At 43.2% G+C, this 20,173-nt stretch overlaps 2 protein-coding genes across 2 annotated transcripts; one reads left to right on the top strand and one right to left on the bottom strand.

The window, feature by feature from the left end:
• Positions 1-69: 69 nt before the first annotated feature.
• LOC134210662 (GDP-mannose 4,6 dehydratase) lies at positions 70-2,120 on the top strand. The gene is made up of 2 exons (XM_062686839.1): positions 70-376; positions 457-2,120. The coding sequence occupies exons 1-2, from the start codon at positions 245-247 to the stop codon at positions 1,471-1,473; spliced, it is 1,149 nt and encodes a 382-aa protein (XP_062542823.1). The 5' UTR covers positions 70-244; the 3' UTR covers positions 1,474-2,120.
• Positions 2,002-14,851, bottom strand: LOC134210661 (F-box only protein 9). Its single transcript, XM_062686838.1, has 5 exons — positions 14,190-14,851; positions 12,741-13,182; positions 12,359-12,670; positions 12,124-12,304; positions 2,002-2,320 (listed from the first exon to the last, which is right to left on the bottom strand). Exons 1-5 carry the CDS (start codon positions 14,494-14,496, stop codon positions 2,195-2,197), a joined length of 1,368 nt encoding a protein of 455 aa, XP_062542822.1. The 5' UTR covers positions 14,497-14,851; the 3' UTR covers positions 2,002-2,194.
• Positions 14,852-20,173: the final 5,322 nt, after the last annotated feature.

The following is a 20,173-nucleotide window of genomic DNA, read 5'->3' as shown; positions in this document are numbered from 1 at the left end:
CTGCGAGACATCAACAAAACACGCAAACATCCAAACTCACTGGGCATATGGTCTCTGTCACCGGTCCCATCACAACATAGAATGAAGAAGAAGAAGAAGAAGAAAGTGTAAATAAATAGGAGGTGTAAATAACACGTCAACCATACAGTTTTTATTCATACAGCTGTTATCTTTTTGGGAAGAGCTTTTATTTTATGAAATCAGATTTTGCGCCAATTGAAGCAACAAAATCCCATCTACTGCAATGTCCCTCGAGAATGGTTCAATCCGGAAGCGAAAACTTTCGCTCGAGAACCACTTGGCAACTGATTCGGAAGGTAACAGTTCGTCGGACCCAAATCGCCGGGTAGCGCTGATTACCGGCATAACTGGGCAGGTAATTATTTCATTTCAATCAGTGATCAATCAATTAGAAAAAAAAAGAATTTCACTTTCGTGTTTATTTTTCTTTTCTAGGATGGATCCTACCTGGCGGAGTTCCTATTAAAGAAAGAATATGAAGTTCACGGCATTATACGACGGGCAAGTACTTTCAACACCTCGAGGATTGAGCACCTGTATGCGGATCCGCATAGCCACAAACAGGGAAAAATGAAGCTGCATTATGGTGACATGACGGACAGTAGTTGCCTGGTTAAGATCATATCCAGCGTACGTCCTACGGAAATATACAACCTGGCCGCTCAAAGCCACGTCAAGGTGTCATTTGATCTCAGCGAGTACACGGCGGAAGTGGATGCTGTGGGTACGTTAAGATTGTTGGATGCAATTCGAACTTGTGGGCTGGAAAAGGCAGTTAGATTTTACCAGGCCAGTACCTCTGAACTGTACGGGAAAGTGGTGGAAACTCCGCAGAATGAAAAGACCCCATTTTATCCGCGGTCCCCGTATGCCTGCGCCAAGATGTACGGATACTGGATTGTGATCAACTATCGGGAAGCTTACGATATGTTTGCCTGCAATGGTATCCTGTTTAATCACGAATCGCCCCGACGAGGAGAGAATTTTGTCACAAGAAAAATTACCCGATCGGTTGCGAAGATATCCCTGAATCAGATGGAGTGTTTGGAGTTGGGTAATTTGGATTCAAAGCGCGACTGGGGCCACGCACAGGACTACGTGGAGGCTATGTGGATGATGTTACAGCAAGAGCAACCGCAGGACTATGTGATTGCTACGGGGGAGTGTCACTCGGTGAGAGAATTCGTGGAAGAATCGTTCAAACATATTGGCCGTGAGATCGAGTGGCGAGGAACGGGATTGGAGGAGGTGGGGGTAGAAAAAGGAACCGACACTATTCGCATCCGAATCAACCCGAAGTTTTTCCGCCCGACGGAGGTAGATTTCTTGCTGGGTGATGCCAGTAAGGCCAAACGGGAACTTGGATGGGTGCCGAAGGTGACATTTTTGCAGCTGGTTGCCGATATGATGGCCGCCGATATTGACCTTATGAAAAAGAATCCAAATGCTTAGAGGACCTTATTTTCTGTGTTGCGATCCAGTGTCGCGAAATATAACAGCCTTTCATGTTACGACATTCCTTTGTAAAGTTGTACTGAGCATATGATGTTTTAAAAGTATTTTTTGGCTTAATATCTAAGACAAACCCCGTCACGACACTTCGTTCGTTGGGAATATACGTCGATAAAAAAGTCCGTTCACAAATTACGTACTATAGAGGTATAATTTCAACATAAATCAAAACCCTGACTATCCGCACTCTACAACTTAACGTAACAAGTGAACGGGCAAAACAATTAGTTCTTAGGGCCGATGTCCACGTAGCGTTTTTACAAGTTGCGTACCTTGCATGGACGCGGCGTGCACGCAGCTTAAAAACCCGATACGTGAACATCAACTCTTAAAATGCACATAGGAAGTGAACACGTAAAAAAACCCTTTCAGGAAAAGGTGTTTAACATCACTATTATAGTGTTCCAGTTCCTATTTTATATTATTTTAAGGCTTTCTTTCGATCCTAAATTAGTTAAATAAGTACGATTGGATTATATTGTGTATAGTTTTAAAACACTTTCACTGTGTTATTTTGTTTCAGTGTAATAAGTAGCACAGCAACTTTTTATGTGGAAATAAATCAATTATGCCAGATTAAGAAACAACTTTTAATAGTTACCTACCTCAGTTTTGGTAAGCTACCCAGAAAATGGGATAAAACGGATTACAAGAGACATCTTCACTTGAGAGGACCTTCTGATTCTTGGTGGTAGCTCTTAACACGTGAAAAGTACAGCGCTGGATATTTGTTGGGCGCCAGTTCGAAGACCGTCGTTTTCTCTTGGTTATTACGCAACTGTACCATCTGCAATGAAAGTTGAAAACATGTAAACAAAAGAATGTAATTTGGAATACGATTATCGTAATTTGCCGATTGGAGGATGTTTTGTCTATACTACAAAACGCAGAGTTTACACGCTCTCTTGCGTTATGTGATATTGAAAACAAGCTCCTAACTTGATGTCTAAATAATAAAAATAATTAAGCCTTATTAAAATAACTTTTCGTTTTTCGTTTTTCAATTTTCGTCGATCCCGCGTGTTTCATGCGTGCCTCCTATATTAAAATCAACGCCGCACACCGTTTTCTTGCACACCTCGAAAGATGGTCCTCCTCGAGCATGGTCTAAGTTTCATGTCCGTAGAGGACCGGTGTGGTGGTGAATCTTTTTTCACGGCAGTTTCTTCTGGAGCCCGTAGTAGGCCCGACTTCCATGATGATGCGCCTTCGTATTTCACGACTAATATTATTATCAGCGTTAGCAAGGATCCAAGGTTGACGAATTCATCGACCACCTCGAACATATATCCATCTATCGTAACACAGTTCATTAGCGGGCTCGGTTCCGCCCACAAGCAGGTATTTTGTCTTCGATGCATTTTTTTTATTCAATTTACTTTGGCCTCTTGTTTCCATTTTTTTAAACATACTTCGTGAGAAAATCTAATACATTTTCAATTTTATTGCTTACAATTCAATTTCACAATCGATAAAGAAATTTGCTATACTTTTGAGCACTTTTAAATTTCCGCTTTTCAGAATCAACTCGAGATCCGGATAAACTCCTTCCATGACATATTGGCATATAGTGTTTGTCGCTGTACCTCGTAATTGATGCAATCGAACAGAAGATGATTAGGCGTTGCTACGGTTTCTCCATAAGAACAAATATCATCCTCAACAATATTGTTCCTTTTTAGATGGGACGGTAATCTGGAGTGGTTGCTTAAGACACAGAGAAACAGACGTCTCACTTAGAAGGAAATGCAATCAAAATCATCGTCACGAAATCATTATCGCCCAATAAGGTACCAGTCAAAACGATTAATGCAAGAGATGGCGTTTTTTCAATGGTAGTAAAATCGAAATTTCATCACTATGAGACTACTAATCAGTGCAAACTAAGTGCAGGAGATAATGTTTTCACCTCATACTTCATTCCTTATCACTACTTTATTCTAAAACACCACCATTTTCCATAAATTTGCAAAATACTTGATTTTCCCATACATTTTATCGATTTCCAACTACCATTCTTCCATGAGCTCATGGTGAAAATTGTGAAAATCTCAGAACATAGAGTAGCAGGCTTAACAACACAGATAGAAACGCCGGTATCGCCACTCAGTGACGAGTACCGTAAACATGGTGCACGGAAGGTTGTTGTCTACACTTTTTACGGCTGCTGCGCCCGGGAAGTAAATGTCATCGAAGTACACTGGATTTTGTTTTTACGCGATTTACATTTTCTCAATTTTTCACTCATCCTAAATGTTTAACGTATATTAATTATCATGTGATTTTTCTTTGATTTATTCTGGATTTTTTGAAACATGTTGCGAAGAGTTTGGTGGCAAATTGAAGTCACACGATTAAAAATACGAGCGAAAAAAAATCGTGTAAAAACAAAATCCTGTGTAAACAGTCGGTCCCTTATTCTAAATTTACTGTTTGGTTGAGCGGCAACCAGATGGCGGTAGTGTGTAAACGTCAAACACAAGCAAAATCGATGGAAGCGTCATCGGTGGCCGATTGACCACCTACAGAAAATTGAATTCACCGTTAAAAAGGTGAACGATGGAACATGTGATGAGTTAGACGTCTGTTTCTCTGTGCTTAAGAGATTGGAAGCTATAACTATTTCTCTCCGTGAAAAACACGAATGTTTGAAACAAGCCTCCATTGAAACTCTTGGGAGGACCCTGCTGCAAAATCTTTCTTTGGTACCTAAGTTCCACTGGGTTTGCCATGCGTTCATTGCTCTCAACCGTGTTGGAAACACTATATCCAAACAGGTGAATCGATAATAATCCAACCCACCAGATTGACATGCCTCTTTCGCTGCAATATCCGCTGCTTCATTGAGTTGGATACCACGGTGGGACGGCACCTAGAGAAAAGTAATTTTAGATCCTTTTTCTTCTATGCACTGCACTATCATTTTTATTTCAAACCACACTGTAGGTAGGCGAGAAGTAGTTTTTGTACTACTAAGGGATACGAGGCTACTTAGACTATCTGTAAGCACTACATAATCCGCCCGTGAACGAGAAGCAATGATTTGTGTAACTTTCCGGAGCGCTAGTAGTTCAGCATTGAAGACCGACATTTGATTAGATAGTTTGATTTTACTAACAGGGTGACCGTCACCATCTACTACATACTGCAAAAGCAGTGCCACTGATTGTTTTCGATCCATCCGTGGCTAGATGCGCTGTGTTGGGATAACGGTCTGTAAGAACCCTCTTTATGACTTCATAGGCCCTCAAAGATTGATTTTTTTTCCAATTCTGTAGATGCTGTTTGGTCAACTGCAAGTATTTTCTGCTTCGTAGTTAATCCAAACTCGAAACATGGCAACACGTCGAACATTTCCAGATGTCTGCCAGTGTAGGATGAATATTGCAGAATGCTTCTTCGAATCCAGGTGGGTGTAGCTCCATTCACTGTAGCCTTCACATACTTTTCGTTCCACCATTTGTAGGAATACCTTCTCTCGACGAATTTCATAGCTGCCGTTTCTCTTCTGATTTCTAGAGGTGGCAATAGGTTGTTTTCGTAGAACCAAGGACAATCCGTATGCATTTCCATTGTATTCGATCCAAGATTATTGCTTCACTGGCAGGAACACCACAGAAGAAGATGGACGCATACTCTAGAATAGGTCTCACACATGATTTGTAGATAGTTAGAAGAGCTTCCGGATCCGCACCCCATGATTGGCCTGCGACTAATTTTATGAAGTTCACGATCAGGTGCGCACGATGTTTGATGTAGGAGTAGGAGAAATGTTCACCCCAGTATAATTTGGAGGTAAGATTTAGTCCTGATAGTTTCATCGAACGACTGTATTCAATAAGTTTGTCCTCGATCCTTATGTGAAGCACATGTTCCACTGATCTTTTGGAAAAAAATCATTGCAGCGCATTTGGTGGGAGATATTTGCAATCCTAAATTGTTTTTTTTTTGCACCATCGTATTTACTGCTTCTTGGGTTTTGTTAACGCTATTAGCAACGTTAGATCCACGAGATGCTATTGTTATATCATCTGCGAAATCCACCAGTTGTCCGACGACCGAAAAAGCCTATGAATTAGAAGATTGAAGCACATTGGACTTAGCGGTGACCCTTGTGGCAGACCTTTCCACGTTGTACGTTTGACTACAAGATTGCTTCCTAGATTGATCGTCAGGCGACGTTCTATGAACAGATTATAAACGGATTTGATGAGGCAATCAGTAATTCCGATGTTTTTCATTTGGACCACTAAGGAGGCTATGTGTACATTATCGTAGGCTCCTTGAATGTCAATACTGCAGGCTACTACATATTGTCTACTTTCCAGTGCACTTTGGGCTTCGTCGATGAGCAAATGGAGTGCATCCAAAGTCCCTTTACCCTTTCTGAAACCGCATATTTCTTCTGGTAGAAGCTTATGATGTTCAAGAAACCATTCGATTCTTTCCTTCAGCATATCCTCATAGCTTTTACGCAGACACGACGCAAGAGAAATGGGTCGATATGAGTCAGCATCTGTAGGGGATTTCCCGGGCTTAAGAATTGGCACTACCTGGGAAGTTTTCCAATCATCGGGAATGATACCGGCTTCGAAAATGCAATTGTATATTCTTACTAACACACGTTTAGCTATCGGAGGTAACCTTTGAATCACTGAATAATTAATACCATCTACTCCGGCTGCTGTAGGCTTACTCTTGCATATAACTGACTCAAAATCCAGTAATGTGAAATATGAACGATTGTAGTTGTTACCGACGCGACAATCACAACAGAATTTGATCCCAAACGAACGGCGCTGGCGCGCGCCGATGTACCCAAAACAATGAAAATGATTCCTACAGCGACCCGTCCGCACATAATTAATTACGTGTGCGCCGCAGTGCAGTGCACTTCCAGCATAGGTCAGGGCGATTTGTTTGTGCTAGACTCAGCAGCACCACGTTCTGAACGCGCGCATCAAGCCCATACGGCGGATTGATGGGCGCGGGCAGAACGGCAATAACCAAAAATTGTAAAATGTAGAATAAGCAAAAATTATGTATATATACCCTGCAGTATCAATAAAGATTGAAGTTTTCGTTTTAGTCTAAAGACGGCTGTCTGTTGGTTAAGACCGAAAAATCCTGGCATCCAGTAAGGAAAACACTGATTTCCACTCTTCTGCAGCATAGACTTTCTGAGCAAAAGTATACTAGCGGGAAGATTAGGAAGGAAAGTATTTCCACATGGTAGTTCAGTCTCGAGTAGATGAAACTCTCTTCTTGATTCCATCGCATAGGCTTTCAGAGCAAGGCAACTAGCAAGGATCGAGAATCCCGAGTGAAATCTATTAGAGTTGGTCCGCTTCGGCACAAGTCTTTTGCTAATACCCCGTTGCGTGTAAGGAAAGTCTCGTTCACCCTGGACCTTCGCACAGGGAGGCAATTCGCGCGCGTAACAGTAGTGTTCACCACAATTACAGGCCGGAAAGTAAATTTCGCTTTCCGCTGTAGATGCAGGTGCCAACTTATCTAACAATAAACTAGCTTGTTGATTATTCCGAAGTTGTTGATTATTTCCAGTGCCCTTGAATTTTCTTGCCAGGGACCAGAGAGACGCAACCGATGATTGGGAATTCATACACATCGCAGTACTTCTTCCAGGATTCTCTTTTTTTTACTTTGACCATCCGTTTAAAGTGCCTTTCCGCGTCCATGTAATCACAATATTTCTCATATTCAAGTGTACGTCGCCAGATTTTGAACTTAGATATTGAAACATCCAATGCACCGCTGAGCTCCCTATCCCAAAACGGTTGAGGAACTTTGGGAAGCCTTGCTTGTCGTGGTGGAGGCGAAGCATGCGCCAATGCGATCCGTAATATTTCGAAAAATTCTTCGTATGTCATTTCTTCATTTAATCCGTCCAATGCTTCTGCTGCTGTATACGAGAACATCTCCCAATGCACCTTTTTATAGTTTATTCCGGTCGTTCTTGTTTCAGCAATTGTCATTAGAGTTCCACAGGAAATAGGTAGATGGTCACTGCCATGAGGATCCTCCAGCACCTCCCAATTGAACAGAAGACTAATTGCAGAGGATATTAAGGTGATGTCTATTGCACTAGGAGGGTTGAACCTTGTGATGCTACCATCATTGAGTATTACCAGATCGGAGTAATCTAAAGCGGCGTGTAAATAATTCTCTCTCTGATTATGGCGAGCATTTCCCCACGATGCCGTCGAATATAGGAAGCGTCAATTCTTTAGGGTCCAATTCCTGTCTTGCAGCAGCCAGTATAGAATTCTGGGATGACGAAACTTGTTTGAGCACCAAGGTGGGTTTCATATAAGCAGCTGACCGAGGAGTGGAGTGTGTTGATTAGATGGATAATATTTGCTTGTTTACTGCTTACTCCTCTACAATTCCATTGCAGGATTTGTAGAGGCATCACTTGAGTTGGGCTGCCGATGGCGCTTCATTATAATCGTAAGGAACTCATGAGGATTTGCACCATCTGGCTCACGATATCGCTGATAGTAGCTAGCAATCTAGCTTCTGCTTTTTCTTCTGCCGACGCTCCGATAATATCTTCGACCACTTCAATTACTTCTTGAGATTTGAAGGCTTCCTCCACGACTGAGCGCACACTGCTTTCTACGTATAGTTCCAGAGTAGGACACTCCTCCTCCAAGCTGGTAGACGGACGCCGACGCTCGCTTGGAGCCGGAGAAAGTTGATTCATTTCCCTCTTGACTGTCGTCTAAAGATGCTTGTGTAACGATGATAGGAATACTAATCGGGTTAGATGCAGTAGTCATAGAAGAAAACCAATCCTTAGGTCCTTGAGAATGTGTCTCGTTTCTTTTACGATCCGCTTCACGACGACTAGCTGCATACGGGAAGTTCTTAGTGTCATTCGCTGAATGATTTCCGTTACAGTTTACACATTTGGGATTCCCAACGTCACATCCATGTTCCGATTCAGCACTAACATCAGATTCGGTACATCTGTTGCACCGAACTTTGCTTTTACAATTTTTTTCCCCGTAACCAATACACATATTGCTTAATTGGGTAGAGCACTCTGTTTATCTCGATATGTGTAGGTAGTGTTTGCCCTGCAAACGTAATGGAACGTACACACGGTCAAGCAGTTTGACCAACATTGACTCCACTTTTCGTTTATTCAAACATCCATCAAGTTTTACCAACAGCGACACGAACAATAAATTTATTCGACCAACAATATCACACACGAACGACCGAAGCGCCAACTTGAGCACCAACCATCAAAAAATATATGGGGGTTTGTGCAACTTCACTACCAGGCTTCGGAATTCTCACTCATATGAATAAAAACCTAGGAATAATCCCTTTGGCGGAGTGTGATTTTTCATGTTCCCCTGTGAGGAAGTATTCTCAGCTCACACAACATGTTTATCCGGATAGAATGACGGGTGATTAGTTCGTGAGCGTAGGGGCTCGCCGGATAATTTAATTGTGATCAACCAATTTTTCCTTCTCGTCGTTTGTCTAGATAAATTTTACAAGCATATTTACAAATATTAAGGATCGTGACAGGATTCGAACCCAAAACAATTTGGAAATGTTTAGAGCGCCCACTATAACCATGCCATAACATGAACTGAATGGAAGAAAGAAAAACTACGGTATTGAACCTTCTAAATATCGTGGCGCATCGTCAGATTCAATCAGTCTGGAGCGGCAAAGTAAGCAGCATTTATTTCGCGAAACACGGGAAGAGGAATAACAATTTTTCGCACCATCGCTTGTGCCGGAGTTTATCGCGCTGTAATTTATCCGGATAAAATGGATGGTGGAGCGATCTGTTGTCGCGTGAGTGAGTGAAAAATCCGAAGGCTGTTCACTACAAATGCTCAAACATGTTCGGCAAACCTTGACTCCACCCCCGACAACTCAAACCAAAATCAAACCGTTTTAATTTTTTCCAACCGAGCCGCCAACTGTCAAATGGTTGTTCGAACAACTTCACACACGTTCGAACAAAGCAGCAACCGAAGCGTTTTCTTGGGGGCGGAGTCAATGTTCGTCAAACTGCTTGACTGGTGTGTACGTTGCATAACGATAATAGTAGCCAAACGTTCTCTTCCTTCACCGACGTGCTTCGTAATGCGACGAATTTCAATGCCAGCAGGGTTATTGTCTTGCATAACTTTGGTTTTTTCAAAAGATATAGCTGTCTGAAGCTCGTCGTCATCCACTTCTAGTTCCACATGTCCAACTCCTAGTGTCTCCACAAGACGTTGGGGAATGGAAAAACATATGTTCGGGAAATTTTCCGACACCAACATATTCGCTGCATGAGCCGATGCCAATAAAATTTTAACACGACGCTTCGACAATGGAGTTGATTTCACATATTGATCCCCTATTGATCTTTCTTGAGATTGTCGACGGTGCCAAATTGGACCCATCCTTGCATTCGCCAATTACAAGAAATGGTCCCGATGACGATGCGGGATATTGCCTTCGGCGACGATAATTGACGACCTCGTTAGCCATAATTTAACCGACGCGATACAATTAGCTTTCGATTGAAACAAAGGAAAAATGCCTCTATACACTTTGTTGCGACACGTCTGTTGCCTATCACGACTAAAGCAGCACTGTCTTCGATGCATTCATCACCAGTCCAACTTTTGTTGCTCCACGTTTCAGGCGGGTGTACACAGCCTTTGCAAATTTTTTGCCTTTGCAAATGTTCGGCCTTCAATGTCCATGTCACCCGCGAAACAAATAAATTGACTGGATCTAATAAAAATCGTACACTGCTACGCCCCGGCTCTCCGCATGACACCTTCTAGCGCAATGTTGAACAACTGGCACGTCCATTACTTTGTTTTAGTTCCCGGCGCGATTCGAACGAACTTATGTGTTCGCCCGGTATCTTCACACAGTTTAGTACACTATTCACGGTTGCTTTAATCAGTCCGGTAAGCTTCCCAGGGAAGCTGTTTTCGTCCACAATTTTCCATAGCTCCACTGATCACAGGTCTGTACTGTCGTATACCTACCTGGATACCTGGTTGGGTACAGCGTCGATACACCTGTGCCTGGCGTATTGTAGAGCTCCATAATCGTCGGTCATGGGCGATGTTCTACCAGTTTCCCTGAACGTTCAGGGTCCCCAGGTCTGATTCCACCACGTGCAGCCAGCGTGTTCGTGGCCTTCCATGAAGTCGCCGGCCCCTATCTGGTTCTCTGTTTGTGATGATTTTGGTGTGATTTCGTTATTCTTTCTTCCGACATTCGCACTAAGTGACCAGCCCACTGGAGTCTGCAGTATTTTATGCGATTCACAATATTTCTTCAATTTCTCTTCACTGAATCGTACACTGACTGCTTTGAAATCAATGAACAGATGGTGAGTCTGCGAGTTGTACTCCCGGAATTTATCAAGGATCATCCACAGGTTAAGCATCGGCTGATGGGCTCTCACGAAAACCTGCCTGGTATTCGCCGACGAAGGGCTCCTCAAGCGGTCTCAGTCTGTTAAACAGGATACGCGACAGGATTTTGTACGTCGAGTTCAGAAGGGTGATCCCTCTGTAATTGGCACACTCTTATCTGTGCTCTTTCTTATAGATTGGTCATATGAGGCCATTCAACCAGCCGGCAGGCTTCTTCATCCTCCCATATTTTTTGGATAATGTGGTGGATTGATTGATGCAGCTGCTCACTTCCGTGTTTGAGTAGCTCGACCGGGATCTCGTCCTTCCCAGCAGCTTTACTGTTTTTCAGCTCGTTTAGAGCCTTCTTAACCTCGTCCAGCGTTGGTGGTTCCACAGCTTGACCGTCGCTATATGACTATGTCCATCCTGCTCCTTAATACACCTTCATTTTCACCGTTCAACAAATCTTCGAATAGCTCCTTCCACCAGAATGCCACCATAATCTTGTCTGTCAGCAAATTCCCCTCTCGGTCATTGCGCATGGCGGGCACTGGCGCAGTCTTATGCCGCGCGCCATTGACAGTTGCGTAAAACCTCCGCATATCGTTTCTATACATGTTCTCCTGTGCTTCAGCTATCACGCTCTCTTCGTGTTGCTTTTTTTCTGTTGTATGCCGCATTGAAATCAATAAACAAATGATGCATTGGAACCTGGTATTCACGGCATTATTAAAGGATTTGCCGTACAGTGAGCGGCCGTCAACGAAGCCGGCTTGATAACTTCCCACAAACTCATTCACTATTGGTGACAGACGACGAAAGATGATCTGGGATATCACTTTGTAGGCGGCATTAAGGAAGCTCGAAAGCTCTCACACTCCAGCTTGGTTGCTCGTATCCCGGCCAGCACCACGAGGAGTTGCTGTAAAAACTTAATTTTGAAAAATCATTGTTTTTCATTCTGGCACCTCGTAAACTATTAAAACACTCTTATTTGCACCACGTGCCTCGCTTGGCCTTACAGGTAATAGGTACACGCAAATGGTATTACCGACGCGAAATCTTCCCTAAATCGTAGCACTAGCACTTTCGAAAGCGGAAAAAAAGTGAAACCAAATAAACAATAAGAGGATCTACCAACCATCATCGGCAGTGTTCATCGGATACTTACTGAATACTGCTTCCAGTGCAACTGTGAGTAAGCTCGCTTTGCGGTGCTTACGATATTCAATTCAAGATAAAATGTTTGCTGACCGTATTCTCCGGCAATTTCTTTCTTACGTCCCGGACGTTGACTTTGAACGTTCGATCGATTGCGTTGTATAGCAATAATCACTTCATCATTGTGTAATCTGCAAGCAAATTATGACATATTAGTAGAAATTTCTAATCAAACAATGTTTTACCTGTAGTGTCCGTGAAGAATCTCGGCTTGCTGTGCGTAACGGTTCTTGAGCTTCCCGACACAAGCCTGCGGTTCATCTGCGCTGGTGAGCATCAACACCTTCCCATCGGCAAAGAACCGACAGTAACGATAGTACTCCACCAGCTGAACCGGTCGGTAAAACTGATCCTGGAAGCTGTTCTCACCGTAACGCAGATAGCTTGTTCGGCTGATATAACATCCGTGGAAGTGCACCCTTGGGCGATTGATGTACATCTCGCGCCAGGTTCCGAAAGGTGACCCCTTCAGGTGACCAACATTGACGCCCCATATTCTAAAAAAAAAACAAAACAAATTTCATTATCTACGTACGTTTAACAGACGATAAACCATATATCAATTACCTTACACAAGCCCGCTTCCAAATCTCGGAATCTCTTGCCAGCAAATAAAATCCTCGACAAACCCTCGCGAATCGTTCCATCGATTTGAGATCGAGCTCGCTGGACACGACCCACCGCAGGATATAGAGAATGACCTCCATCGGTAGGTCCGAAAAGTGGGCCGATGTTACAATCAGCATCTTGTCCGCCGCCGAAGCACTTTCGAACAGCTTACCCGATTTGGCCAGCAGAGACTGGAAGCGCAGCACCAGATCGACGTTTTCCAAATTTTCGTCGTCTTCCAAACTCGCTTGCATCAACTCGTTGGACAGCTGCTCCATTTCCAAGTTCATGCCGGCGGTTGCGTGGTCCTGCTGCTTTGCGATGTCGTAGATTTTGAACTCGATATCTGGTACCAACTGGACTGCCTTGCGGTAGAGGCGCATCGCTTCGAAGACCTTGCCTGTAAGAAGGAGGGTTATGGTTCTGAATGTTCCAACTGCCAGAAATAAATTGAGATATCATCAACCATTTCGGCATTTTTGATCGGACATATTTTTGTATAAAGATACAAACCTACTCTGAACCCACCTTAATTTTTAAATAATCTGTGCGTGGACTCTTCCTATTCCTCTCTCACAATATGACGAAATACCATGTGAAGTCATCGATAATGATTGATAATTCAAGTGTTGAGCACTATATGCACCAAATCAGTTTTGCGGGTTAACAAATGCCGTCAGTTATCTTATCAAACGGTGATTTAACTGAACATTGCAATACATAATATTATTTTAGATGAACGACACACTGAACTGTGTAGAACGTTATCTGCTCGTCACAGTTCTGTTTCTCTTTCAGGGGCTATGCACTAATTATACGGAAGGAGTTGGAGAGTGTGATGAATTTTTTATTGATTAAAAATCAAAGGATTTAGAGAGGGTATACCTAAGAGAAAAAAATCTAACTAAATCCATACGTCGTTAGTATATCGCTTCTTATAAATCAATCCGAGTTGTCCATCAGAAAGATTAGAATGCTTTTTGAAGAGAAGTAAGATTTCTGTTTGATTGTGGGTGGATATTATAAACACTCAAATAATTTGCCAAATTGATTATACTACTGTCATTATATTCTTTATCATGCATCTTTATAGAATGAAAAACGTAATTCCTTGTAAAGGAAACTAGTCTAGAACTAAAATTCCCAGTGATAAAAAATCAAAAAAACATTTTTAAGAAATTTACATCGTAGCGAGACCTCTTTGCGATTTGGGCGTACATAATGATGCAAACATTGGGAAGCAAATGATGAAGCAGTTCCTGAGAAAATTACGATATGTATTCGACAAAACAAGACTTTTTCTACCAGACAACAGATCCTCTAATGAATCGACATATTATAAAATCATATTCGCCCAAATCGCAATATAATCCCGCTTTCTTCCGCCCATCGCCTATTCATACCAACCTACACGCTCCAACTCAGACCCTTGCAGGAATAAAGCTCGCGCCTGCTGCTCAATCGACACATTCTCCTTTTCATTCTCCAATCCCGCATTGCCACCGGATGGCCGAGGTTTCTCCCTATGCGGCGAGCTACTTCCACTGGGGCTGCCATCTTTCCGCAACTCCTGCTTCCATTTTACGCGAAATTCGTCCAGCGCCGACTGGATAGTTTCGGAGCCGCTTTCTTTTCCCACTGACACCTCGTCCGACGGCGAGGAGGAAGAACTCTCATCGTCGTCCTCTTTGCCGGCGTCTCCGGTTGAATCCATTCGGTCCGTTCGATTTGCGTTTGCTGTCGCCGCCGCAGGTGACCTTGAAAATTTTCTATCGCACAGTATCCGGTGAGAGGTCTATCAATAGTCGCTGCCTAGTTCACGGTCGGAGTAGCGGATCACAATCACCAAAGGGGACCACTTTTCACGGGAGCCTCCAATTTTAACGACTTGATTCCACTGGAACAACGATATGGCCATATTATTCCGGGGCGACTGAGGGAAAATTTGTATGGCGGGTGCTCGTTTCGTTCCTTTTTCGTCAATTTTACCAAACACTGGGCTGGTGCAAAATTACGCGTTGCACATCTTCGGAGCGAGACGTCTTTTCGTGATGGAAGGAAAACCAAAATATTGCACCCTTTCACGCACACTACTAAAAAGTGGTGTTTGGTTGTAGCCGGATTGTTGCATGCAACCAAGCGTGCAACTAAACTTGCAAGAGAAAAAGCACAGAAAATGTCAGGCAGACTTTTCATTCTTGAAGTTTTGTTTCAAGCTTTTATGAATGTGGAGCACAGTAAGATAAAATGTATATTTAATCATAGAACAGGTAATTAATTAATAGAGTACATGTCTGATTTCGTGTTCCTAGAGGGAGTGCTTACTACTAGAGATCCTATAATTTTCCAAACGATTTAGCAACGCTTTTACTTTTGTATTTGTTAGCAAACGCTTCCAGCACTTGCAGCGCAAAATGTTGAAGCTTGTAATGACTTTGCATATGATAACAATTTGGTATATGTTTGTTTGTCCACTAACAGTGTTTAAATAAGCATTGTCACTAAAACAAAAGCCCAATACAAATGAGCGAAACACGGTACATGGATTATTTCTACTCGCGAAAGGAAAACAAATTGTTTATTCGATGAAACTTTTCTTAAAATCTATTTCATAGAGGTATATATACCTCTCAGTCTGCAACAATAACAACACAGACAAACAGACATAACACATTGAACATTGAATGTAAATTTTACTTATCAGGTTCATAGTCGTTCAAACACTAACGACATCTGTTGATTTCAGTTAGTCGGGCAAATCACAAACCAGATTGCGGTAGTGAGCAAATGTCGTGTAAGGATGGTATCAGAGCTGAGCTCATCAAGATGGGCCCGGAAAAGCTGGCCACTTGCCTGCACAAATTGATAGTTAGAATCTGGGAAACTGAACAGCTACCGGAGGAGTGGAAGGAAAGCGACATATTGCCCATCTACAGGAAAGGCAACAAGCTGGAGTATGAGAGCAAAGTGGCACATATTCCAGATCATCTTCCGTTGTCTGTCACCAATAGTGAATGAGTTCGTGGGAAGTTGTCAAGCTGGCTTCGTTGACGGCAGCTCGACAACGGACAAGATCTTTACTGTACGGCAAACTCTTCAAAAAATCCGAGAATACCAATTCCCAACGCACCATCTGTTCTTTGATTTCAAGGCGGCATACGACAGTGCAGACTGCGTAGAGCTATGTAAAACTATGGACGAGAACAGCTTACCTGGGAAGCTTACCAGACTGATCAAAGCAACGGTGGATGGTGTGCAAAACTGTGTGAAGATTTCGGGCGAACACTCCAGTTCGTTCGAATCGCGCCGGGAACTAAGACAAGCTGATGGACTTTCATGCCTGTTGTTCAACATTGCGCTAGAAGGTGTCATGCGAGGAGCCGGGTGTAACAGACGGGGTACGATTTTCAACAGATCCAGTCAATTTATTTGTTTCGCAGATGACATGGACATTGGCGGCCGAACATTTGCAAAGGTGGCAGAACTGTACACCTGCCTGAAACGTGAAGCAACAAAAGTTGGACTGGTGATGAATGCATCGAAGACAAAATACATGCTAGTGGTCGGAACCGAGCGCCACAGGGCCCGCCTGGGAAGCAGTGTAACGATAGATGGGGATACCTTCGAGGTGGTCGAGGAATTCGTCTACCTTGGATCCTTGCTAACGGCTGATAACAATGTTAGTCGTGAAATACGAAGGCCAGGGCCGGATTTAGCCAGAAGGGGGCCCCGGGGCCGACGGTATGTGGGGGCCCCAAAATGAACAAAAAAGGTTGGTTTTAGTACATAAGATTTGTGGGGGCCTGGGGCCACGGCCCCCCGCCCCCCCCCCCCCTATAATCCGGCCCTGACGAAGGCGCATCATCTGTGGAAGTCGGGCCTACTACGGGCTCCAGAGGAAACTGTGGTCAAAAAAGATTCACCACCGCACCAAATGTGTCATGTGCAAGATGCTGATAAGACCGGTAGTCCTCTACTACTACTATTTGTATTTTTTGACTATCTGAAATTTTGAATATACGTACATTCTTTATGGCCAAAAACATTATCTGAGTTGGGGATTTCTTTGACACGAACACGAAAGTTTTTAAAAACTAAAATTTAAAATACTTTATTACCGCGCACTTCACTTATCGACTACTTACTATGAAATATACACTGGTTCGCTTTTATCAACTAATTGTGCATACCTTGCACATTTAGCACCCCCTAACACCTGATTGCAGTGCAGCGTGGCGTGATGTGTCACATTGCGTGAAACTGCGCCTACTGACTGCTCTCTTCAGATATACCGCTGGCCTTTGCGCAATTGGCTTCAGTATTCTTGGATATTAAGGGCGCTTTTGATTCAGTTTCCATAGAAGTACTGTCAGACAATCTGCACAGTAATGGACTACCCGTAATTTTAAATAATTTCTTGTACAATTTGTTGTCAGAAAACAAATTAATTTCACATTCGGCACACTGACAACTTCCAGAAATAGCTACATGAGCCTTCCCTAAGGATCATGTTTAAGTCCCTTACTTTATAATTTCTACGTTAAAGATATTGACAATTGTTTGGAAGGAAAATGCACGCTCAGACAACTTGCAGATGATGCCGTGGTCTCTCTAAGAGGTCCATGTGCAGATGTCTTGCAAGGACCATTGCAAAGTACCCTGGCAAATCTGACTGTTTGGGCCAGACATTTATGGATCGAGTTTTCACCGCAAAAAACTCAGTTGGTTGTGTTTACTATAGGGGGGAGTAAGTCTGTCATACACGAACAAATCAAGCCTACCTAAGATGTATTATCCGGGCCTCGCCGCTTGGGAAAGGCGGGCCACCCTGGGCCATCCCGCTTGGCAAGTGTAACATTTTTCGAACTGGAATCTTGTAGGATATTGGTTAACCTACACTACTGCTGACTAACGAAAAAATGGTGGGATTGTTTATTTACATTTGCTTCATACTACATAGGCGTAGTCATCAACGTTAACAAAACCTAATCGTTGAATGCGAACACGATGACCGCTTCCAACTTTATAGTGGCCGGAAAATTAGTGAAAAATGTTGAAAGCTTCTTGGAAGCCAAATGGCGTCAGACGGCGGTTCCAAAATCGATATAGGTGTATGGATAAGGAGGGCAGGGACTGCTTTGTAAGTTTAAGAAATGCGTGAAATCTGTGCTACTATACGCTAGTGAAACATGGTGTGCATCAGGGGACAGTCAGCGGATGCAGGTATTCATCAACGGTGCTGGTAGCCTCACAATAGGCTCTCAAACACCATTCTTCTTACCAGATGGCACTAGCCTCCATAAAGAAATAAAATAAGTCGAACGAAATTTAACCTGGCACATATTGAGGCGATAGCTGGGCATCATCCAGGATGCGGATCGTCCAAGTCGGTGCTTTGCAGCAATTGGTGTGCACATTACTCACAAATAACTTAGTAAGTTGAATGTAATTTGAATTATCGGACCGAATTTCAAAAATTGAAAACGGATCACTGCTTAGTTCTCACAGCAGCACACCGCAGAAATTACTATTCGAGACCTTGTCTATCCACACACTCTGCATTGCTCCAGCTCTAGTTAGCCCACATTGAGAGCGACCAGCCACTCCCAAGTACGAGGCGCTTCACGACCACATTCACAATCATTTTTATCTGTTCTCAACACTTCATTGCGTGACCATCGCAAGTTACGCCCTAAACATTGACGGTCTTCTAGATCTCCCTCTAATACCTCACCGCGGATTTCATAGCACGGTCACCCCGATCTGTTTCCAACTTTCATTGCGCGGTCATACCAATCTGCTTTCTAAATTTAATTACGCGGTCATTCCAATCCGCTGCCTACATTACATTGCGCGATCCTCTAGATCCACCTCCCAAATTTCATCGTGCGATCATCCCGATCCGCTTCCTACATTTCATTGCACGGTCATTCTGATCCGCTTTCTAAATTTCATTGCGCGGTCATCCCGATCCGCTTCCTAGATTCCATTGCGCGGTCATCCCGATCCGCTTTCTAAATTTCTTTGCGCGGTCATTCCGATCCGTTTCCTAAATTTCATTGCGCGGTCATCCCGATCCGCTTCCCAGATTCCAGTGCGCGGTCATCCCGATCCGCTCCCTAAATTTCATTGCGCGGTCATCCCGATCCGCTCCCTAAATTTCATTGCGCGGTCATCCCGATCCGCTTCCTACATTCCATCGTGTGTTCATCCCGATCCACTTCCTAGATTCCATTGCGCGGTCATTCCAATCCGCTTCCTAAATTTCATTGCGCGGTCATTCCGATCCGCTTCCTAGATTCCATTGCGTGGTCATCCCGATCCGCTTCCGTCACTTCATTGCGAGGTCATCCTGATCCGATTCCAACAAATCCATTAAGCCTCCACATCGATTCGTAGTCACAAAGTTGCATGCAGTAACTTTAACCATTCACAACCCTAACAATCCCAATCAGCAAGGTCCAGTCGCAAACACAATTCCTCAATCCATCTGAAATCCCCATTATAAAAACAAACAAACAATAACATCTGTTTGGAAAGGCCGTTCCTATAGTAACGTACACCAATACGCCAACACTCTGTGAATGTCTATTAGACTGGCCCAGGATACAAAAAGTCGTCCGATTCTACGGGGCACCCCCCCGGATTTTGCCTTTGGGTAAGAAAATCATTCTCTGAAAATTTCAGCCTGATCGGTTATTACATAAGCTGGCGCAATTGATTTAAAGTTAATATGGGGGTTTCAGCCGAAATATATGGAAAAATACACCTCGGTTACTATTTCGTACAGGGAATTGGATGGAAAAGCCCGATTGAGCCCAGATTTGCAGGAAATGAAGTTAACATGCCAATGAACAATTCCACATAAAATACTACTATGATTAAGTAAACTTTAAATTAGTTTTTAGCTGATATATTTGGAGTTTGGTTGAGCACTTTGAAATTAATTAATTGCCTTGAAAACAAGCGCATATAATCGAAGGTAGCTGCGATATGTGTTGTGGCGCGCGTGCAGTTACTTATGTTTCAGTGCGCGCGAAATCACGCATCGCAGGCACCTTTGATTGCATGCGTATGTTTTCATGGCAATTAATGAATTTCAAAGTGCTCAACCCAACTCCAAATAAGTCAGCCAAAAACTGTTTTAAAGTTTATTTAGTAATAGTAGAATTTTATGTCGAATTGTTCATGGGCATGTTAACTTTTTTTTTTTGTCTTTATTAAGGAGACTTTCAGCCCGAGGCTGGCTCGTCTCCGGTATGGCATGTTAACTTAATTTCCTGCAAATCCGGGCTCAATCGGGCGCTGCCATCTAATTTCCTGTACGAAATAGTAACAGAGGTGTATATTCCCATATATTTCGGCTGAAACCCCCATATTAACTTCAAATC

This window comes from Armigeres subalbatus, chromosome 2 (genome assembly GCF_024139115.2).
Source record: "Armigeres subalbatus isolate Guangzhou_Male chromosome 2, GZ_Asu_2, whole genome shotgun sequence".
NCBI lineage: Eukaryota > Metazoa > Arthropoda > Insecta > Diptera > Culicidae > Armigeres > Armigeres subalbatus.
The sequence above is the reverse complement of the archived record's forward strand: the minus strand, read 5'-3'. Positions and strand labels throughout refer to the sequence as shown.